The following is a 24,607-nucleotide window of genomic DNA, read 5'->3' on the forward strand; positions in this document are numbered from 1 at the left end:
AAACTGAGCTCCAACTCATGAGAGCGGCCATTTTGGTGCCCCACTCCAGTGACTGACATGAAAGGGCAATTCGAGTGAAGCTCAAAAGTATCCCTTTGTCACGATGATTTCAAATGTATATTTTCAAAAGATGTTGGATTTAATGAGATGGTCTTAAAAGCTCCTTAATTCCTATTCATGTGTTAAAAACACATTAGCATGCTATACGTTGGGGGCATGGCCGGCTAATGCAAGGCGCGTTCACTGGGAGCGTGCCTGTGCAGGATTTCATCAGTGTGACAAACACGTTTTACATTTTATTTAGAAAAGAATGTTGTTTTCTTCCAGACACATTCTTTTTCCCAGCCCTGGTTCTTGTTGTATAGCTGTTGCATGAGCTGTGCTCAGGCAGAACATACATTTCAATTGTGGCGAAGGAACTCTCCCACCTGGCTGTTAAAATGGGTGGCAGTCAGGATCTGGTTTGTGGGATCCTAGTTCCAAGTCCCGTTTAGGGCCCGATTCAGGGAATGTTTGCCCGGTTCAAAGTGAATATGCACTGCTGAAAAATGACATTGCACTGCCAACACAAACCCAGATTCATGGAACCGTGCAAAGTGTATATTTGCCGTGCAAAGTCCGGGCACAATCATTTTGTACTGCAAAAATGTCAATGCGCTGATTTTTCCCGGACTTTGCCCTGCAAAAATACACTTTGCACAGTTCCATGAATCAGGGTTTGTTTCGGCAGTGAAAAAAAACTTTTCAGCAGTGCAAATTCACTTAGAACCGGGCAAATATTCCATGAATTGGGCCCTGAATGATCTTTCTCAATATTAACATCTTAAAGAGAATATTTCTTGCTCGTGCCATGACTTCAGGACTCGGGCAATGTGCATGTGTTCCACCCCCGAGGTGTCTGCACGTGCTCTGCGTGTCACTTGAAAGGAATGCTTTATTTTAAGTTCTTTTCAGATAGTGCCTCTCCGAGGAGTGCTGAACAACAAACACACAAACTACACACCCAGGTTCCTGAACAAAAAGAAAGACTGCAAATGCCCAAGTCCAGTTTTGCACAATATGCGCTTTCGAGCACACATTGCATTTAGCACAAATGCTTTCCTGTAGTGCAGTGTTGTAGCAAGTCAATATTTACCCTGGTGTTAATGCACAAAAGTATTAGCAAGCATTGCCCTGGAAGGAAACTGCAATAAAACAATGTTGTTGTTTTTGAGTAGGGAAATGATAGCCCTAATTTTAGCGCTTTGAAACTCATTGTGTATAGGCGCTATATAAATAAACGATCATATCATATCTAGTGCTAATAATACCGTGCAGGCTGTCCCTTGCAGCAGTGCGGCGATTCTGCAATTCCACCTCTATTGCACGTGCCCTTCTGCGTGCAAGAAGTTGGCTTAAAAGAGCTTGGCACATATATGTAAACTGAAAAACGCAGTCTACCATTTGGGCTGCCATGTGGCGCTGATGGGCTGCACTTAGAGGCCCTGCCTTTATCCGGGGTCTTGTTTTGACACCGCCGCAGCAAGAATAGAGTCAAGTACACGGAGGACCGCTGGGGCATCTCGCGAGACAGGGGTCTGTCACGTGGGCCTGCTTCACGCAGCCCTATCAGTCTAACTAAGCAGGTAAGAGGTTCATTAGCAAGGCTGAGTAAAAAAAAAGAAAGAGGGGGAGAGAGAATAATCGTGGAAGAGTGTGAAGAACAAACAAGTCAAAGCATTTGTTCGAGCTGCAATCTACACATCAATTATCCCGCTGTGCTAATTACCACCTTTCCCCGTACCCCAGGTACCCAGGCATTCACACTTAGTCTTTCATGCCTCTGATCAAGAAAGCAAGGCGGTGTTAGAAGCAGGGGACTTGGAATGCAGAGGTGGAAAAACCTTTTAGATCCAAGCCCCCCTTCCATATGAAAGTCGAAGTGGGAATGGTGGCGATTTAAAGGCTTTTCGGCATGTCCACGTGGTACACACACCCGAGATGGCCGCCCCTCTTTCTAAGGTGAGCTGCTCTTCATAGCCTGGTCGTTCATCGCACATTTGCGATCGTTCCCATTAGAAGAAAGCCGGGCTCCCTGATATCCAGCTGGATAATTAGTGGGAAGCTGCATCATTAACAGTCAATGACTAATAATTATCAACTTCATTTTATTGGGCGGCTGGTGGTGATGGGGCGCGCGGTGCGGCTAGAAGGCCGGCCACCTTGATTGGAGAGCGTCGCCGTTCGCTTCGCTCTTTATTGTAATGAATTTAAGCCTTGGATCCCCGGTGGGGCGCGGGCCTTGTTGTCAGGGTGCTCTTTTTCTCGTTTCCCAGCGAGGTCGGATGAAAAGGAAACCTATTTCCTGTAGCCCAGTTGATACCTGGCGGGGATGCTATTCAGGTGACGGGGGATGCGGGCGCAGGGTGGGGGGAACAGATGTGATTTACACGCTCATTATCATATGAATGCCAGCTCAGATAGGGCTGATCAGGGGCCCGGGCATCACCTGGGCAGCTTCCCGTCTGATCTTTATCCCATCTGAGAGACCAGGTCCCCCTGACCTCTTTAAAGCCCGAGCCCCCAGCTGGTGCCACACAGAGGTTTATGACAGGCAGCAGCCCTCTGCCGCTCCGGGCACATATGCCATTCAAAATCCGCTGCCACGCTGTGTTTTCATTGTGTTCGGGCTTAATCAGGAATATATCCAAAAAGAAAGCTTAACGTGAATAGTTTCGCTTGGAAGCCATCCAGGGCACTGCGTGGACCCTCTCTCGTGCCTACAGTATGATAACAAAGCTCACGTGCTCTTTTCTGAAGGGTTTTGAAGAACGAATTGGGCATGTTAGTGTCAGTACAGGGGAGGGTGTTTGTGTTTGGTGTGCGTTGTGTGTGTGTGTGATGGTTATGTACACTCCCACGTGTGTAAGTGGTAGGTAGGCGTGCAGGCACGCCAGACACAGCTGGGACGCTTTGTAAATCCGACCCCAAGCGGGGCATAGCGCATTTTCCAATACGTCATTTGCTGTTTGTCGTGTTATCGTGGCACTGTTGTAGAGTGGTGTCCTCCACAGGCTGCACTATTGAACAGTTGCGTCGTGAACTGTTTTTAATAGCAAATACGGTTCTTTAGTGCAGGTAAAAAAAAAAACAGAACCTCGAAGCACTTCAGCTGTTCCTTTGACCGCCCCCCCACCCCCTCGCACGGAGCCCCCCTCATGCAACTTGAGGATTTTGGTGTAAAACCAAATCCGGAAGCAATCCCCTGTAATTAATGCTCCAGGAGGTGCGCCATTCAATTGTGTGCTGTAATACACACACAATACACGTAAGCACATACGTATTGCACTGCTCCTGGAACATCAGCAGTTCAAGAAAACAATCACTACTAAATGACTTTGTTACAGGCTGTAATTACAAGTCGGGTTGTGCGCTACTGTTATTGCCAGTACGTACAGTAATATGGCTTGGCCTCCTAATGTGTTATTGTAGCATTATAATTAATCTTACGGAAGTATAATACATTTACAGTATCAGATTGAAGCAATACGCCATATAGATTTATTATTGCTTTTAATCAGTTCTGACAAAATTAATTTTCCACTGATTGCTTACATCGGAATTTGCATACACATATTAAAAGTAATTTATTTTTTATGGCGCTCTTTTTATTAAAATTCGGCATATGGGCCCGCAGCCACAGAACTTTGCTAATTCTTCATGAAAACATTCTAAACATGTAGAAGTCACCATTATTTCCCACTGACGAAGCTTTGCCGTTTCACATGTCTAGGCCGCATTAACACACGTGGCGTCCCATTGACTGGAGACACATGGAGCTCTTATTTGCCAATATTTACATGTTTCACTTCGTGTTGAAGCCGAAAAGAATAGTTCAGAAATACAACACGTGTGGACTGTAGGCAGATTTGTTAGGTTTGTTACGTGTCAGATGAAGGGTGTGGCCTTCTTTTTGTATACCATAACCACCCAATCACTGCTCGTGCTTTGCACGACCCTACCAGATATGCACCGTTTAGGCAACATTGCACTGGGAGTGTGTTATGGTAACCATGCCATATAGATGGCGATATAGTAACTTACGCGAGCACTTGATGGAGCTATGCATACATCCGGTCTTTTCTCTTCTGATTATTGGTTTGGAAAATCAACCTGTGGCCAATCTGCTCGCAATCAATGCTTCATTTCATACCACACCTGAGCAGGAGAGGATTTGGCTATAAGAAGATAGAGCCGAACTCCTGAAAAAGGTGCCTTGGCCGAGTGCGTTAACATGCTTCCACCATAACAGATGCTGGTACATCTCAATGTTGATCCTCTCTCAAACATTGATGCATTAGTTGGACACCTGTGAAAGGAAAATAAACAACACTTACCTATCTTGTTTTTATAATCTCCCGAATAAAAGTCTTCCAATAGCAACCATGGCGCTTAGTCAGGGCGGCGGCTTGGAAGGCGCGGCCGTGGGAGGAGGAGGAGGGAGGGACGCGGGATGATGTCATGGTTGGGTGCCGCCCCTCGGCACCGGAAGCAGAATGCAAAGTGCACAGTGGTTTCGGGCGGGGATTAAAGGGCTTATTGCGACCAATGGATTCTTGCATCAGCATATTTAATACATGGGTAGACTTTTGTACTGGGACAGTCTAACTTTTGTCCTTCTGTCTAAATGTACCAAAAGTGGTTATATGGATTTTTTTTTCTTCAAGTAAAGGAGGTGACATGTTGTGCTCACGGGAGGTCCCCTTTGTTGTCACACTTTTCAAAGTGTCTATCGGTCCATCAACTGAATTCATGTTTTAAGTAATCCACCTTTAGACATAATAACTTCCAGACCGTAGCTGCAGGTAAGCTTTGTGGTGGGTTCAAGAGTATGCGGCATGAAGCAAACTGCAGTTCCCGGTGCATGGAGGAGCAGCATGTGTCAGAATTCGCAGCCTCCCCCTCACCTGACTCTTCTTCCGCAGATGGGTCAAGTGACTCTTCTTCAGGAACCGGGGTCGTCTTCTTCCGGGTAGATCTCTGGTCTTTGTAGAGGTAGGGCCAATCTCGAAGAGTAGCCACTATGCCTGCCAGGAAAACCAGCTAAGGCAAGAGACAACCGCCTGAAAAAATGGCAAGTGAAGGAAAAAAAAAACCTTCAGTCTTTTGTGGATCAAACACACAGGTAGTAGAAAGGTAGATCTCCGTAAGTTTCCACAAGGTCCGTCCAGTGAAGATCGATCCCTGATGTAAAGGTAGCACTGAAACCAGCAGCTCCCGTGGGAAGGGTTAACACGAAGGCAAAAGGTAGCAAGAGTTATTCGATTGCTTGTTGAAAATAATACATCAGAGTTTGGACTGGAGTGGAGCGAAAGGAAGCAGCATATAGGAAGTCAAGAAGACAAGTGGAAGTCGCAGGTAAGTCAGAGCAGTGAAGTGAAAGGCAGAAGGTCTGTAGACAGAAGGGGTAGAACCGGGAAGACAGTGAGAAGTAGAACAGCAAGGCTGGAGAAAAGGCAAAGGTATGTGAAGGAAAAACATCATCTTACTCAAAAGCAAGCAAGGAGGGTTGCAACATGCCACGCTCAGGCCGGAGGCTGCAAAAGTAGAAGACAGGACAGCACCATCTTGAAGGACAACTAGAGCGGTCCAGTGCATTCAAATGAAAACATGATGACAAGCTAATTGCGTTTGCACATCTTCCAGGAAGGACAGAGGATGACAGCATGAAGATCCCTCTGAACCACAGTAGTTATCACTGGGTCCCACCTAGCATGACATTGGATACGCCACTCCAGGTGTTAATGTCATTCATAATTCTTTATTCCCACCCTTTAATGTGAATCACCTCTTTGAATGACTTGTTTAATTTCATTTTCAGTAGCAGAGGCAAATACATATTGAAATATTGAGCCTCATTACGAATTTGGAGGTCGCCATGATGCTATTAGTGCCATTGCTGCCTCCAAAATCGTGGCCGTGTCTGGGTTCTGTGGTTGAGGAATTACCGGGTCATTCCAACCTTGGAGGACCCAGTAATTCCTCATTCACAAAACCATTCCCCATTCCCATCGAGCCCCCATAGGGCTCAATGGGAATGGGGATGGAGCTAATAACGGGCCCGCTATTAGCTCCTTGGTCCCCTTGCGGGACCCGCAAAGGACGTCTGGTCTGACAGACGTTCTGTGCGGTCCCGCAAGGGAACCTCGTAATTGGGCGGAATGGGTTTACTGGCACAGGCACCATTACCAGTAAACCCATTCCGCCAGCCTCGTAATGATCTTTGTATAGTCTTCCCACCTGTTGATAATTCTTCCCTCTTATTGCAACACAGGTCTTTTGGCTGTGCAAAGGATTGCTTTTTTAATTGGGTTCTCCTTACCTAAAATCAGATTCATATACTCTCTCCATTCCCAATGAAGAAACATATATGCATACCCACAATACCTAGCAGCAATGGCTCTGGACTCAAAGTGAACTTTCAGCGATGGTTGCTAGGTGGCGCTGTGGTATGTGTGCCTTGGTCCAAATGAATTATTCTACTTTAACTTTTCAGGCGAAAATGTGTTTTCAAGCCTTTTTAAACCCACCATAACATTGCTGGTGTTTGATATATATATGTATATTTGGTCTATTTTGAAAGTTAGATGAGGAATGGATGAGTGGGGTAAGGAGCTTCAGTTCTGGAGTGGTCACCTCTCTCCTTAATATATAACGAACAGAGTATAGCACAGGGGCAACACGCTGGTCTTGGAAGCAAGAGCATGCAGAGCAACAGAGGATCGGACCCCGGATCCACACTTAGAAACCAAACGCAGGTTGGTGATAATTGTCTCTGACAACTATTGATATTGCATTTGCTAAATAGGCGTGATATAAAAAATAATAATAATAAATAAAATGATGTCTGCGACTCAGTGCTGGCAGCAGCCACCAGGTGGTGGTATGGACACATATCTATGTGAGAAAGTTACTTGGAAGAGCAAAACAATTACTCTACAGGTGTGAAATCGTTTTAATTTAAACTAAATATGTGAATATGTTGTTTGGACGTGTGCCTTAGAGGAAGAAACATATTTGAGTATGTCCATAAATTCTTGAACGTTAATATTAAAAAATAATATAACCAGATGATAGATAGCTTCAGGCTGCCCCCGTCATGCACCTGCACTGCACTTAGTATTATTATTATTATTATTATTATTATTATTATTATTATTATTATTATTATTACTATTATTATTATTATTATTATTATTATTATTATTATTTCGTCCCAAGTCATAGAATGAATGTTTTGTTTTTTTCTGGTACAAATTAATAGAAAACAGATGTCACATTCCATGGTGTTATATAGAAGACTCAGCTACTAAGGGAAGGGGAGGATTTGAAACCACTTTAATTCACATTGGTGATAATTGTCTCTGACAACTATTGATATTGCTTTTGCTAATAGGTGGAGTTAGAAATCTAAGGCGTTTCGTATGTGTGTACCATGTGTGTTTGTACTCACACACACACACACAGACACACGCGCATTTGCCAAGGAACTATACCAGCCTGGAGTTTTGGACCATTGGACAGTGCAATGTTACGTGTTATCCACTGGCTGTTAAGGAGTCGCATGCTTATAAGAGGTGCACCCTTTGGCGAGACACGCATCCCTGTTAGCGCCATCTCGGTGCATGCATTTTGCCAAGAAGACAGGACTTCTATCAAATAAAGACGTTTGCATGTCCTAGATTGTGTGTAGAGTAATACTGTGCACCGGGATACTGCGATACCCACATCTGTCAGAAGATTAAATACAGTCAGGACATGCTTTTTTAATGTCTTTAATTGTGCCCCCCCCCCCACCGCCCCCCCACAGGGGCTCTAGGGCACTTTTCAGCTATCAGCATCCCACTTCTCACATGTGGAGTGGGCTATAAAATAATCAGCCCCGAAGGGCAAACGCACATAAAAGGGGAGTCGGGCAAAGGTTAAGCAAGAAGCGTCGCTGTTGCGACTCTGGTTAATGGGTGTAGGGCTGAGCGCAAGATGCGCCTCCACTAACAAAGGTGTCTAAGAGTAGGACACATAAAGCTCCCACCCTATCCCGGGTTGCACGCGCGAAGTGGCGGCCACTGACGTGAGCCCTGGCCAATGAACGCATCCCTCGCTGCCTACAGAGCCCACCTTGCCACAGAGAACGTGCAATCCTGGTGTGCGCAAAGTGCCTTAAAGGGCAAGCACCAGATCAGTTGCCCAAACAGTCTAGCATGAAGCAGCAAAATGCCTGCATGTCTGCTTGGGCTGGACCCGGAAAAACCTGCAGAGAGATAAGCACGTGCGCAGTAGACCTCGTGGATGCTGCCCCCCCCCCCGCGCTATTTAGTTGCACCTCTAAGATGGATTACTTGTTTTTTTTTTTTTTTGTAAATCAGCTCGCTTTCCACTGAGACTGGCCCCTTGACAGAAACAATGATACGTCATGAACATAATGGCAAACTTGACAGCTCATCCCAGTAGATGAGGCAGTAACAGCAAGGGTCCTCAATGCAGGCAGCTGCTTTTCCCCACTGCCTTTAGACATGAGGGGGTGCCATCTAAGACTCGTTGCGGCCTAATTCATAGGTCACAAACTATCTGGAGTGAGGCGAGGGCAATCGGACTTCAGGCACAAGTTGCTTATTTGGAAAACAGCTTGTTGTGTTTGTGATGATTGTGATTGTGTGTGCACCACAAATATTGTCTCACTTCTCAATAAACCGGTGAGTGTCAGGACCAACTGGCTCCAAAGCCATCTTGTATACGTTAGTCTAGGACTTTGCCACACCGTATCAAAACAACACTATGCAACTCACCTAAACAATGGGAACCTAGCTCAGGTCATCTGCATACACTAGGTCTGATTCACAGAGAGGCACAGCTCCACCTCACTGATGAGGCCCAAAAAGGCTGAAACACGTGTCAGGGTTGCTGTTGATACTCTGTTCAGAAGGGAATTGCAAAGCTTTTTGGTGCTGGACTGCCCATGTGGGCGGGACAAAGACTGATATGCAAATGAATATTTCCAATCTGTGAAAGGTAAAGTGAGCTAAAGTGTGGCTGTGGACTCTCGAGTGGGTAACTTCCAAAAGAACAGGTCAATGGGCTGTGTTCATTCTCGCAGAGGGGCACCTATGATTAAACTTTGATTATTTCAAGGGCCTTAGGTCTAGTCACCCTAGGTTTCCTAGGGTCCTCCAGACATGGGCCACTTGCTCACTGTGCTCAAAGGGCACAGCTCCACCTCACTGATGATGCCAAACAAGGCTGAAACACATGTATGGGGTTGCTGTAGGTACTCTTGTTCAGAAGGGAATTGACATAGCATTTTGGTGTTGGACTGCCCATGTGGGCGGGACAAAGACTGATATGCAAATGGGTATTTCCCATCTGTGAAAGGTACAGTGAGCTAAAGTGTGGCTGTGGACTCTCGATTGGGTACCTTCCCAAAGAACAATGGGCCACGTTTGTTCTCGCAGAGGGGCGCCTATGACTACATTTTGATTGATTCACAGAAGTGTTTTATAATGGCACAATCCCATTGAAAAACGCTCTGTGAATCAGGCCCACTGAGTCCTAAACACAGCCCTAAGCCTCGGTTTCTACGCAGGGGACTTGGGAGGATAGGCATGGCATGATGGGGTGGGGGATTTAGAGCGACATCTATCATGAATTGATACTACCCCCGTCCCAAGACTCCCACACAATTTCCCTCCTTCCGTGTCTTCCGGCTGTGGCTAAAGGCATACAAAGGGAATGATGGCAGACCCCGTCCTGCGATCAGCCTCATCCGCCTGCCCTCTGGCGCCCAGAACTAAAAGGAGAGGCACACTACAGGTGTCATGAAGTCATGAATTCGAGGATATACTGCCTTAGTGCAGTACATGATGAGGATGAGATTATTAAGTAAGGAAAGGGCTCCCGGTGCCATATATGTCCAGTCGCCTTATGGTACGTTCTGCTAGCCAGGATACAGGCACAGTGAAAGTGTAACCACCAGGAATGGGGAGGTAGGTTGAGCACTGGTTGAACCATGGACTGGGTATTACTTGAGTGTTTCTCTGACACATATAGGTCCTGCCGGATGGCTGAATGCCCTGCACTCGAACCTCATGCAGAAGAAGGAGGTGTTGACGGCTTTTCATTTGCTACAAGGATCTTTCGCACCATTTACAAAGATCCCTTAAATCCACTCCCCTGAAGTACACAGTAGTTCAAGTCTGCCTTATAGTTTTTATCCATAACGGCAAACACTGGGTCAACCCTCTCTTTTCACCCTGAAAACTTATCATTGCGATCAGGAAGGGAGTGTGCCTGTTTAGGGCGCGATGCTGTAGTTTTCACCGCAAAAATCAAACTTTGTGTAGATATTTGCAAGAGGCCTTTGGAAGAATATTTGCCACGGAGGCAGAATTGTGCAGATGACATTCTTGACAACTGATGCTGTAATCTTTTGTTAGAATATATATATTTTTTTTAATGTATAGATCATGGACCTGATTTACAAAGCATTTTTCAATGGGATTGCACCACTTGAAACACCTGTGTATGGGCGCGATGTAAATAAAGTATATCATATGATTGTAAAACGCCTTTGTAAATCAGGCCCCATATGTTTTTTCCATGTTGGGACACGCTTACTGTGAGTCACCTTACACCACGCTTCATAAATGGATCAATGGTGCATGAAATGCAAGAAATGAACAAACTCATACCTTCTCAATGTATTAACCTTACAATTATGAAAGGCAAATCTTAACTTGCTGAGCTAAAGTTCTAGTTAGAAATGACATTTGGTATATTGCAGACTACTGCTGGTCACGGCTTTTATCATAAATGTATTGACGATATTTGTTGAATGTGGCACTGGCCACCGGGAGCAGAGGTGTGCTGGGTTACATGTACGCTTTGTGTTCTTCAGCAAAAGAGGAGAGTCTGTGCTGTTAGGGTGCTTTGGCTCTGGGTGCTGTACCCTTTACCTGATCTCTTGATTGGCTCGCTTATGTGCCTGACAGCGATGTTTGAATGCAGGAGGAGCCATTGAAGAGTTGACGTGGGAGAATGTGTTCCGTGGGCAGATAAGCCCAGTCCTCATGGCATGATGGCTCATTTTGCAGAATCCGGGCCACCTTTCTATGTTAGAGATCCCACCTGTTGAGGTGAATAGTGTATCGAGCTGTGGAGGTACTGGTGTTACTCTTGCCTTAGACTCACCTACTCTGGTGTACATTCTGCAGAACTAGTCCTGTACACTTAATCTAGCGCTACACGGGTTACACATGAGACGACTACCCCCCTAGTGAGACCGGTTGGGTGCGCATACCTTTTACAAAGTTTCAAAGGAGTGTGGGAGCCCATCTACTGTGAACGGACATGGGTCCAATACCCTGTTCTATGGAATTTATTCCACTCAGGAGGGTCTTCAACCACGTTTTAGCTCAGTGCACCCTTCACAGAGGAGAAACATCCATTTGCATATCAGTCTTTGTGCCACCCACTTGGGCAGTCCAGCAGCGAAATGCTATGCCAATTACCTTCTGAACAAGAATAAAATCAGCAACCCCGGACACGTGTTTGGGACTGGTCAGCCTCATCAGTGAGGTGAAGCTCAGCCCCTCTCAGACAAATTGAGCAAGGGGTCCATGTCTGGATTACTGTGGGTTACTTAGAGTGAAACCCCAAGTTTTACAAAGTTACAAAGGAGTGTGGGAGCCCCTCTACTGGGAATGAACATGGGTCAAATACCCTGTTTTATGGTGTACTGTTGTTCAGAGGAGATTTGCTTAGCATTTCGGTGCTGGACTGCCCTTGTGGGTGAGACAAAGACTGATATGCAAATGAGTAGTTCTCCTCTGTGAAGGGCGCAGTGAGCCAAAACGTGGTTGCAGACCCTCCTAAGCGGAGGAAATTCCATAGAACAGGGTATTTGACCCGTGTTTGTTCTCATTAGAGGGGCTCCCACACTCTTTTGTACCTTTTATAAAGGTATATTTGATCTTGCCATTGGGGGCAGTAGACTCATAAGGGTGGTGCAATAATAACATCTTTTTTGGGGGAGCTATTTGATTGCTGATTCAGTAACCTGGTTTGAATATATCATCATAAACGCCTGGATCACATAGAGTAGTTTACTGAATGTGGCAACAAATATTGAGCAATACCTTTAGGAGATCCGGGCGCATAACCCCAATATATTATTTGAATAAAAATAAAAACATACTGTGTGAACATACACCAGTGTCACAAATATGTCCTATGCTCTTGTGTGAGAACATTCTGGCTATCCCCCAAGGTGATTTATGGGGTGTTCAACTCGTGCAGCCCATCCCGTCATCATGGATGCATTTATGCGACTTTAAAGTGTTGCTCTTATCAGTTCCAAACCTCCAACCTTCCAGTGTGTCATCAATTAAAACGTTGGTTCTGGACGTCCTGGCCAGGGCCTCAGATAAAGGTCCGCGAACTCTGTACACTCCTGCGATAGCTTTCTTGGGCTAGCGAGTTTCTGAAACCCCCTGCTATCATGTTGTGCAGGATTAATCTGCCGGCTAAGATAATGGGTTATCGTTGTTACAAAAGATATTTCGGCGAGAATATAATACCGTTCACGTGAGTGTGTGCACGGGGCCCTTTTCGTTTGCGGGGTGTTGGTTGCGAAGACCGTGCAGCTGTTCGCCAACAGATAATCAAGATAACAATTGCTAAAGTAACACGTATACTTCCCAGCAAAAACTCGGAGAAGAGTTTAGGGCTGAAATTCGGCCACCGTCATGCCAATTCGAATTATGCGTCAGTTATTGTGCAGAAAGTTCACATTTTGCTCACATTGGTATGCGTGCTTGCGCGGGGTGGGGCCGTGAGGGACTGTGGTTGAGAACAGTTAAAACGTTTAGGAAGAAATCTCCCATGTGTGTTAGTGGGCACTGGGCTACATTACCTGCACGTGATAAAATAAACCTTGCCACTAAATAAGGCGTGCAGGTCAGTGCTCTGTGACGGTGCGACTGCCGCGCGCCCCACCCCGCATTCAAGCTGCCATGCACAGCCCGAGTCAGCAGATTCCAGTACCTGGGGGGCCACAGGGCGGGGAGGGCCCGTGCTCAGGTGGCGTGAGGCCGTGAAGTCTCTCTCGGGAAGTCGGGGCCGAGCAGAACGCGCTTGAGATCAGAGACCGCCTTCAGAGACATCCAGCCTCGGAGCAGACCTTCTGATAAGGGTGTTGGTGTTCAAACAGAGCCCCTTTCGTGACAGCTAGATTGCTACAATTACAGTGTGCAAATCATCCTGCTTGAGTAAATTTGCAGCTGGAGTGCTGTATTTACATGCCAGTGAGGTGGCAATGGCAGGCAACAGAAGGCAAGTTTGTGGAGGAGCTGTTACTGCTTGCACAGTAGGAGGTCTTTTGTTTTCTGGCTCCTATGACATCTAACAGCAACGTGCCATTAGAAGGAGCGGGGAGATATAGCCAGGGCCCCCCTACCTTGAAAACATGGTTTCTGTAACACGCCAGGACTTAAAATCGACACCAGGAAGATGTCTTGTGTGTGCACCATCAGGCCAAACACGCATTCTCTCATTTGATTTTCAAAAATCCAGTCTAGGTGCGGCCATATGCAATCGCCAAGTCCCTTGCCCCCCCCCCCCACTCTGTGCAATTGGCACTGTTACTGTAGGAAAATGGCTACGCGTTTGTGACGCCATAGTCAGGCCATAGTGAGGCTCCCAGCCAAACTGTGCTGGAAACGGAAGCCATTCGCTGTGGGTTCCCACCATCCAAGGGGGAGGTGCGAGGCATGGAGGCCTTTTTTTTTCACCCCGTCCCCTAAACATTAGTGCCTGTTTCATGGAACTTTTAGCGCAGTGCTAAGTGACTTTGCACTGAATTCAATTAATCAGACCCTTAGACTCTCAGTAGAATGAATACACGTGTTTCCTCTAATTGGTATAAAAGGTGCGCACATTATAAAACTGAGAAACTGTATTTAAGTGTCCAACACAGTACAATCTTAACGTGATATCTTGCTGCAAGTATTGGAGCTGACTGCCATGGAGTCACGTGGCTACGTTTTTCACCAAATAGTCCTTACAACCTGGGTTTGAGTCCCGGCTTCTGCACTAAACACGCCAGGACTTTTGCTGGGTCCTGGATACGGGAACATATGTCCCAATTCCAGCGCTGCTAGCATATATATCAGCTCTGTTTGGCACTCAGTCACAGCTCGAAAACAGCCTCCATTAAGCGCTATGGACGTCTATGTTTGTCCTGAATTCCCATAAGGAATCATCGTAGGCTCCGCCCAACCCAGCACTTGCTAAGCAGTCGAGTACATTGCCCCGCCCACAGGTTGTCCCAACCCAATCATCCACCCCTAGCACTCCTGCTTCCTAATTGGGTATAGCACCCAGAGTCTCTGTGGGCCTGTTGACCAATCACTAATGTGCACACTGCCTAGGCTCCCTGGCTGCAGATTTCCTGCGCTTGAACACCGAACATAGTTCAAGGTTCAAATCCTGGCCACCCAGGCTGATGTACCTGTTAGCCTTACTTTCTCATTGCCTTCTTAAAGTAAAAAAAAAAAATAATAATTGGCAAGCTCTCCACTCGAGTCGCATGTTCACGTTAGCCCCAGAGCAACTGCGGCACTGTACTCGCTCCTCACGCGGAGCAAAGCATCGTATTTACCAATGGCAAGGAAGCGCATTGTGCGCTTTGATATACCGCACATGTAGTCTCTCTGATAGCCAGGAGGGAAATATGTTTGGCATTATAATTAATTTACATAAACTCATTTCACAGAAAGATAAACTGTGACACACAATGACGGCATTAATCGAAGGTGGGGTACTTAACAAAGTTATAAATCGCGCCCGAGAGCTCTCGTGCTTTTCAAAACACCAGGCCGTGTTTTGCATATCTTGGAGGAAAAAACGGACCTGCATTAATCACTTTCCTTTGTGAAGGATCTAGCATTTCCCTAATAAAACTTTTGGCGCCTATTGCTTTCCGCACATGTGCAGGGAGAGCCCGGGTGGGCGGGTGCTGCGAGCGGCGCAAAGTTCTGGTAGGGCAGCGGAAGGCTGCACAGCAGACAATGCCATGTGATTGGGCAGGTGCTGCCAGCCATCATTTTATATATACATTTGTCCCAGTGCTCATTGGAATGTTCATATAATACTGACCTAATTATGCATAGAAAAAAAAGAAAGATAAGCTATTCATTTCTTCTTTTTGCATCCGAAAGGGAACAAAAAAAGGCTTCTATTTTCTAAAAGAAATGGTTCGCTTTATTGCAGGAAAGTAGCAGCTTGTGCAAAGCCAGAACTGTAACAATTTTATATTCCAAAGGTTTTGTGTGTATTCGGTTAGTTACAGTAATTATACCCAATAACTGACAGCCAAAATCACGCAGGAGAAAGCAAAGGCTGTTTTCTCACACAGGCCCTGCTGCAGAACATCTGCTGAGAGATTTGCATATTAATTAACCCATATTAACTCTAATTATTCTGGGAAATTATCAAATAAATTGAATTTTCTAATTTTAACCTTTCTTTTACTTGACGCGTGTCGAGGCAGAGAGGACACACCAGGCTACCTCACCTGGGTAACGAGCAGAGGCTCTTGCCCTCGGTCCCCCCCCCCCGCCCCACCCCCGTGGGCTCCTTAGACCTGAGGCGGCCTGGGGAGCTTTTGTGCGCCCGGTGCGTTTTTTGGCTTCTCTGCTTGGTAGCCCCTCAGTGTTTGCTGCGAGAGGGAACATGTGTGCATGTGAGCACAGATGGCGGATTTATACAGGGGTGACGGAAGGTGGGATTTCGGGACAGTTGAGCAAACCTTACGTTTTTTTTTTTTTTTTTTACTTCAGCCTGTTGTTTAGGCCCGGGCAGATAAATTGGAGTTTAATTCAATTAGAGCCCGTCTTTAGTCGGTGCCTCGTGACAGAAATTATTCAATATTTCTCCCCCCACATTGTTGAATTTACACATCAGTGCTCGCCTGCTTTTGTCCTCCGCCTAGAGGGGCCATAATGGGCCGGGCTTTTGTGTCTACCGTGTCCACTGTCTCCTTCACTGGTGTCTGGTTTTTACCCATTGTGAGGTGGAACTAGGCTGTTTTGAAGACAGGTCGACCTCCCCCAACAGAACAAAATAGCTTTAACGCGCCAGGGTGAGAAGCGTGTGTGTCAAAAACACAGACGACTGTCCCAGTTACCCTCTTAGTTAAAAAGTTACCTCAATCGTTAAAATGCATTTTAGGACGTTTCTTTCTCCTTGGGGATAGCATGTTGGTAACAGGGGCCTCCACGATGAAATGTGTGCCACTGGGGCTAGCGAGACTGCTGAGTGGGTATGCCTTGGCTAGGTGGGCCCATGTGATGAGGCATTCAGGGGCCATTTGAATACGAAAGCACAGCCTCCTTTGTGGTGACCAGCCCCCTTTTGGGAGCATCGCGGGCGCTCATTTCCACCTTAATGGGTTTACCTCCCCTGGTCAGGTGTGCGCGCGGTTTCCCCCTCCCCGGAAACGGCTGCCCTGCAAAGAGTGCCCAGCATCCCATCATTGTGCTGCTAATAGCCCAGGAAGCCGGGCATCACCTGAACTGAACGCTCGGCCAGCACTCCAAGCCCCGTCCCTGCCCCTGCCCCCTAGGAGCAGGGAAGCCGCCATCTGTGCCGGGCAGGAGACCTGGCCGGCCACAGCTGCGGTCATGGACAGGCTGGCTCTGCACCACCGGCCTGCTTGGGAATATGGACATTTGTTCAGAGAGGAATCTTTCTGTCGGGGGAGGAATCTGTCAGCTCGTGAAGCAGGTGAGCGGCACGCGTTCATTTCTTTCAATCTTTCCTATCACGGTGGGGTTTTCGCGTGTGTACATGTTTCCTTTCATGATCGTTTTATGTTAAGAACCGAACACGAAATGAGTTGGAATTATCTGTGTGTCGCCCTTTCTTTTAATAGCTAAGATCTACTTGTAGATTGTGTTTTGTTTGGGTAAAAGTGGAAAGCCCTGCGGGCGACCTTGGCTTACACCTAAAGTTGCGCAACCTCCTTTTTTTGCGCAAAGGTGACGCGATAGACAAAACACGGATTTACGCAAGGCCAGAGAACTGTTCCCTTTATGTTCGCCCTTTCCAAGGCTCCGTGTCCAAGGCCTTCTTACTATAAAACTTATAGTGAGACAAGGTCCGCCCCCCCCCCCTCACCCCCCAGATAAGAGGCCCAGGGACACCCCTGCCGGCTCCGAAGCTTCCTCGGCGGCCCGCGGGGCGGCAGGCCCTCGGCCTGCTTCCTTGAGACCTGCTGACTCGGCTCTGGGCGGGCCAAGCAGAGCCGTGTTGTGGCCGCGCTGCTAACGCTCTTCAGGGCGGCGGGGCGAGATGATTTGTCGGGATGTCATGTGTCCAGATTGTGGCAGGGTGTATTTCAAGTTGTGCAAAGCGTTCATTGGGAAACAGCCCAGTGTGTGGGTTGCTGGCTGCCGTCCTCTCGGCCTTGCGCGCGTAGGCACAGGCGCTCCAGCACTCTCCCTTTGACCTGTCTTTTAGAAGGCTAGTTTAGGAGTTTTAGTGGTAGGTTTGCTTGTGTTTGTTTTCAGTCCCAGGCTAGAAAGAGGATGCATTTCTCCGCTCTTGGTTCGGCGAGCGGCTTGCCCCTGCGTCGACACTGAAATGTGCGAAGTGCTACTTCTTTTCTACAGGGTCGTGTGCAAAAGTTAAGGAGTGAGGGAAAGAGAGGCAGTTACAAAGCCTGCGAGAGAAGGTATTACACGAGAGATGCCCGGGCGGTTTTATCCACGTCGCGTGGCTGTGGATATTTGCGCAGATGTGAATTCACAGATGCGGCGTCCGTGTTCAGCGCAGGCACGAGGTCGTGCCGCAGGACACTTTCAAGAGCTGCCTGAGTGATAGCTCCTAAGAGTCGTGACACGCTGCCTACATATGTGGACCCCTCCCTGCTATCCATATCCCTCTACGTTTGGTGAATGACAGCACCTAACGTGATTGCCACTCTTTCCGGTCCGCGCCCCTCTCCCCCAAGACACTCACATAGAAGCTAGAAGTCCCCGGATGGGCTCCAAGCCCCCCCCCCCGAGCCTTGCAAGCGGTATTACCCCTGTCTGTTCTGTGACTGGCAGCCTATGTCGCAGTGCTTACAGCATCCACCAGCTAACGCTGCGCCCCCTTCAAATGTCAGTCCAATTAACTACAACATTTAAAAGTGCGTCACAGGCCACGAGTTGAACATCACTCTGTTCAGCAGGTAAGCACGGGCTTGCCAAGAAATGCCATGTTTAATTGTTCTGGCTTCTTGTGTACCTGAAGCGTGGGCATGGACGCAGCGACTGGCACTCTGAGCATCGGCTCGTATCATTAATCACATTTTGTGTTAATTGTTACATTTGTAAGGAGATATAAAGGCAACGTGCAATTCCTTTTCGGAAGCTTGGCCTGGACAGCACGAGCCCTGGAATCGACGTGTTCTCTGGAAACACAAAGACCAGGTTTCTGTCAGAACGACTTTTAATTAGTGCGATGTTTTTGTTGATGGGAGCACACTGCCAAAGTTGCTCACACACGTTGCATGCTAACCAGGAACTCGGGGCCTTCTCATCGCAGCACAGCGGGCCCGGTGCTCATGCGTGGCACACACAGTTCTTCTATGGGATGTATCCATTGAAAAACATACTGCAACTGAGAGGTGGAGCGGAGTGCTGCTTTGGGCAATTCGCGCTGGTGCTGCCCCTGAGGGAGAGAGACTGCCCCCAGCCCGAAGGCCATGCACCTCTCGCCTCGTTCGCTGAATTCTCCGGGCTCCCACTTCTTCCCAGGGCTGAAGCAAGAGCCTGTTTCCGTGCCAACTGTGGCGCTCTGTTGCATGTGCACAGTTCTGCTGAGGCCAGAGGCTGCTCATTTGACCCACTAGACAGAACAATGCACGGGCTGGGGCGGTCTTGTGTAGGAGGGGCTTTCATTTCTCGAGGGCGAGTGTGCACATTATGCTGTGCACTCACTAGCGGCGGAATGCGCACTCTGCACAACCAGCATCATTGGCAAGGCTCTGCTGGTTAGTCAGGTGTGTGGGGCGGGGGGGGGGGGGGGTGGTCGGTGTCAGAACGTGGAATGGGGCGAAGAAAACACAGTGTGCCTGATCTGCCCTGCATGGAACTGCCACTGCAAATTCCATTTTTTTGTAAAGCACATTTGACAGAGAAGTATGACTTGTATCGCTTCCAAGGACAGTCATGGACAAGGTCACATCTATATGCACTTAAACGCTAGAACAACATATGTTATCACTTTGTATAGTGTTTTCACTAGTGAAAAAAATGTACAAAGTCGTCTAATTTAACGCAACAAAACCCATGAAGTTCAGCAAGTGTGAGAAGTGACAACCACCTTAACTCAGAGGTGTGCCTCATAGTGTCATTTTTGTCTCATGTTGATCCCTACTGTGATTAGATGTATGTGCTCATGGGCTGAGCAACTGTGGGGGTGTCTCAGAGTTACAATGGTGGTCACTTCCCACAACCGCCGGATGTCATTGGGTATAGTGAGGACAAGCTGATCATCTTAAGCCTGTCTTAGCGTCAGTGTTCTCCAGGGCTCAATGGCGGTGGCCTTTGGCCATAGCCAGTTGCCTATCACCCTTGGCCTCTGTCCATGTTGCCCCTTTTATTAAATACAGAGGCCCCCCAGCTATCGCCAGTGCCCCTTGCCTATGGCCAGCACCTGTCCCCCACCTAGAAACTAGCCAGATCCCACCAGTCATGGTATTTGTCCATGCCTCCCCAATATATGGCCCACTCGCCGTGGTCCTTGGCCATGGCCAGTGGTCCTGGCCTAAGGTCCCACCAAGCCATGGCTTTTGGCAGTGGATCATGGTCCATGCCTCTTTTATCCCATCTCATTTAATTTCCACAGTAGTTTCCCCTGGGAAAGTCCTGCTGTCACCCCTGTGTTGCTTTCTGTTTCTGTGGTACCCATCAACAGTGATCATTCCTGTGGCAAAGCATCCTTTTCTGATTACTGTTGGAATGGCAACCGGGTCAGAAAGTCAACAGTCGTCTGCATTCCATACTGCAACTCTGTGTCTGACTGTGCACCCCTCCTACTTATTAGGCCCCCCCCTTTTGCAAATCCTCCCTCAACCACTTCAATTACTCCCTTTCACTCAGCCGTTTATGTTCTCCAAGCACATTTGCAACAGTTCTGCAGTAATTCCACAGGGTTCCCCTGGTAAAACGAACATTTTCTGGGGCAGAAGGGCTCCCAGCCCACCATTAACGATCTACCATCAGACATGGAGTCCTTTTTCCCCCACCTCTACCCATATGTAAAGCCTCACCATACCTCTGTATTAGCTACAGTTTTTCATTGACATTGAACGGTTTTGTTATGCTACATCATCTCTAGGGCCATAGCCACTGCACATTGCCTCAATTATTAAAAAAGATGGAAGCCCTCTGGCCATGACCTTCACCCATGGCTAGTGGCTGGCGTATGACCAAGGCCGAAACCCCTTAACTAGTAATTAAATAGCCCCAGCCGGTGCTTCCATTAACAAATACACAGGATCACTGGCCATGACCATCAGCTTTGGACACAACAGTTGACTACTAACGAACCAGATTCCACCCGTGGTAGACTTTGGGAGTGGCTCATGTCCCCCCACACTTTAATTTCCACATTAGTTTCCCCTGGAAAAGTCCTGCTGTGAGCCTTGTGTAACTTTCTATTCCTATGTTAACAATTACAGGTAATCAATCCCACTGTAATGTACTGCGTTTTGATCACGACACAATATGATATGATATAATAGGTTATTTATAACATGCTTATTACACAGAGGTTTCTAAGCGGGACCCGGGGATCAAACCCATGTTGCTCCGTGTTGTCTTGCTTCCAAGGTGAGCACGTTGCCGCTGAGCTATCCTCCCGAGGGGGGAATGAGAAAAAACAATCAACTCTCCGTATGCTATTATATGATATTTTATTTATAGCACACCCATACACAAGTGTTTCACCACATCCTTACTTGCACCCCTTGTGTAAATCTTCCCCAATCCTGTTCTATTACCCATATTCTCTCTCCGGTTGGTGTGATGTATTATTTTTTCCCCAACGCGTCTTCTGACATTTCTGCAGAAAATCCTGTGGGATTCCGCTAGTAAGACAAAAAAGTTGTGTAACAAGCGAGCTCCCCTGTGTAACCATCCCACTGCACGTTTGGTCCTGTTTCCCCATCCCTGCTCTATCCTGATATGAAATGACTCCCTAAACGTCTCCCAATATCATTCTGAGCACTTTTACTATGGGATTACCGCAGGAATCGCTCACATCGAATAAAAAAAGTGGCATTTCATTTCTGAAAAGTCGCTCTGCTGCAATGCACCATGGGAGATACACGGTTTTGGGGAACGGGCTGAATTATTTCAAAGCTACTGTGCCATTTTGGCCCAAATTAACAAGAGGTACATTTATGTGCCCTAGTTGTTTCTTATACAGTGTAACTCCACCCAGAGATTTTCACGCTATGTGATTTACACTGACTTTTTCAATGGGGGTTTCCCATTCAAACGTGTTTTTGTAAATCTGGCCCAATGTGTGTTTAATGGAAACAGCTTTTTCTCTGTGTGAAAATGAACAGGAGAACTCTGAAAACACTGTTGATTATTTTTATAATAACTTTCGCCAAAATGTCCATTTGGGACGGGGGCCCCTTACAGGCATTTACTTTGGAAAAAATCATCGAAAGATGTTCATAGCGTCCAACGTTATTAGCAATAGGATATATATATGCCGTGGCTGCTGAAGATCCCATTTTTATAGTTTTTATCCAGTCCACTCGTCAAACAGCCTAGCTCAGGGGAGCAGGCAGGTGACATTTATTTAGCTGAGAAGTATTTACTGCAATTTGCGAGCCGAGACCCTAAAGGTTGGGCGGTCTTGTTGTCTCGTGTGGATGATGGATGCTCTGATCATGACCCTATACTGTGAGACATGACTTCATTGGCTGTTTAGATTGTTCTGATATTTTGGACCCCAGTAGGCCGGTTGATAAATTATGTATTCCTCTCTTTGAGGAAAACACCCACTCTGCGCTCGCCTGGCTGGGGGAATACTCTCGCATCACTTACTGGAAAGGGGGGTGGGGGCTACGTTTTGCATGCAAAAAACGAGAGAGACCTTAAAAGGCATATTTTTTCAACATAAAGGCCTTTTAATGCCTGCCCAGCCCTAGATAATTGTATTCACTCCTCCTGGCCCTTTCTTTATTCGCCCTGCTCCCCGAGATCACTTTTAGGAGGTGGGTTGATAGCTTCCCAGGCCTCAGGAGCTTTTGTTGGCGCGCCCCTACCCCCCACCTCTGCGCGCAGAGCTTTTGTAAAGAATCTTCTGCCTGTTGCTAAGAAATGGTTAAACCTCAGACCCCCGAAAAAGAGGGGGGCGCATTATTGATTGTGCCAAGGTATATGTGGACCACACAGCTCGAGCCGGGGCGCTGCGATACGTGGCTTTCTGGAGCCGTGTGGGCATTACCCAGCCTGAACTTGCCTAAACCCTTGTGGTCACACCTCTTGAAAAGGTTTTGTTCGCCCGTCAATTGGTATTCAAACCAGGTCAGCAGATTCTCTGTGCCCGGCTCTGCTGCCGTTTTCATTTTAATTTGCACCTGTTGTGCAGTTGTTCAGAAGGCAAGTGCAGACCCGCGGATTATTCACAGATCATATTATGGGCAGATATGCGCGGTGTAATCTTTTTGTCCCCAGCCTCACATGACAAAAAAATCCCCCCCTTTTTGTTCCATTTTACTCCATGGGAACCTGTCAAAGCAAACAGATATGACTGACTGAAATTTGTAACCGCGCATGTATCAAGAATTCTCCTGAAGCATTACGGGCCTGACACACAATCCCCTTTTCGTTTTTTTTCCCCCTCCTCATCCTGCCACTTTTGTATAATCCGATAGCTGGCAAGGGCCACTTGAGGTAGCTTGGTTGATAATTTAGTAGAGGACTGCTTTATTAGGCGCCGAGAAATCAAAATGAACCTTAACATTGTTTGCATTTTTCCCCAGGCTTTTTTCGCTGCCTCCCGTTCCCATGATGTCATGGGTTTCACTTTTTTTGTGTGTGTGTGTGTGTGTTTCTGAAGAGGTGGGTTAACAGTTCTTGGCACCGCTGTGTGAGCGTACGGATGGTGTGTTCCTCTCGGTCTTTATTACTCTAATCTTTCTTGTCTGGTGCTAAAGTGGACAATTTATGTACTCGCATGTAGGCCGAGAGCCTTGTGAGGACTGACTAATTCAGAAACAGCCACCTTCGATTGAGTTCGCGGACCTTATTTACAGGCTATCTATTTTAAGAAAGGTTTCAGTGCACTTCTGGGCCTAACTTTCTGACAATTCAATCGATGGTGGCTGGGCCGCTACACCGGGCCTGCTTCACATGGCGTCTTCCTATGTGATTGCGCCATTATAAAACACGTCTGTGAATCAGGCCCGACTCCCTTCACATCTTTGACAGTGTCCCTTCCCATAGCTCTTGCCTTGTGCCGCTGTTCCACGGGATATTATCACATGTTGTCTGAGGATATGAACACAGGCTCAGGTTCGGCTGGCATTGCTTCATGTGAAGACTATTGAGAAACAGGGATGTGTGAACATGACTGTAACACTATTTTCCTGGCTCTTGGTGTTACTCCTAAGCTGATGCTAACTTAAAGCGCCTGGAAACATTAGCATTGGGAGTATACCACGTGTATAGGTGCGGATTAAGGGCCTGATTCGTATGATGCATTTTATAATGGCACTTTCCCATAGGAAAGCGCTCTGTGAACCAGACCCCAGCGTGGACTACTGAGAATTGTGTGTTATGCGTTTTAATATTGTTAGTATTTTTCACTTGTTACCATGAACGTACTGTTAAGTGAAGTTGACGTCATTGGCCTGGCAATGATGGGACTTTCTTTACCTTAATGTGTTCCTCTACCTCTCTTTTCAGTTTTGAACTATGACAACGTAGTGGACACGGGTTCGGAAACTGACGAGGAGGACAAGCTCCACATAGCGGAAGACGACAGCATCCTTAATACACTGGACCAGGACACTAGCCCGGTTAGCTTGCCCAACCACGCGTCGTCGCCGCATGCGAGCCAAGTCCTGTTGCCAAGAGAGGACGAGGAAGATGAGATGAGGGACAGTGAAGTGGATCATGTCTGGCACAGCCACGACATGCTGCACGCCTCTTTGAATGGACCGGGTGAGTCTACAGGCATTTCACAAATGCCCTTCTCTGGGACTGTGCATCTTTGTGTCTCGTGCGGTACAGAGCCACACTTATCCACATGCTCATTGTCGTTGTACCAAACATTGAGTGGCGGGCAAAACACTACTGCTACCAGCCATATATGTTGCTGATTCTCTGCAGTTGTGCATGGAAAGGTTGCAGGTGCTGGGGTCAGTTGAGGGTGAACACCCAGGTTGAGTACCCTGAAGACCGTGCCTCTGAATTAGACAATGGGGCATAAGCGACTTGCAAACACTTGGACGGCCCACCTTTGCACATTGAAGAACATCCCATTCATATGATAACGTTCA

General features: G+C 47.3%; 1 protein-coding gene across 9 annotated transcripts in view; it reads left to right on the forward strand.

Moving 5' to 3' along the window:
• The window catches only part of ZEB2 (zinc finger E-box binding homeobox 2), a 186,564-nt gene that overhangs the window by 116,959 nt on the left and 44,998 nt on the right, over positions 1 to 24,607 (forward strand). For 8 of the 9 annotated variants that reach the window (XM_069616516.1, XM_069616518.1, XM_069616519.1 and 5 more), the window contains one exon: positions 24,012 to 24,269. In XM_069616516.1, coding sequence (XP_069472617.1) covers positions 24,012 to 24,269 — 258 coding nt within the window. Of the gene's footprint in view, positions 1 to 16,426; positions 16,819 to 24,011; positions 24,270 to 24,607 lie in introns of those variants that run through there. The other variant, XM_069616524.1, reaches the window with a different exon arrangement.

The sequence above is a fragment of the Ambystoma mexicanum genome, chromosome 9, assembly GCF_040938575.1.
Source record: "Ambystoma mexicanum isolate Mex_15411 chromosome 9, UKY_AmexF1_1, whole genome shotgun sequence".
NCBI classification, from domain to species: domain Eukaryota; kingdom Metazoa; phylum Chordata; class Amphibia; order Caudata; family Ambystomatidae; genus Ambystoma; species Ambystoma mexicanum.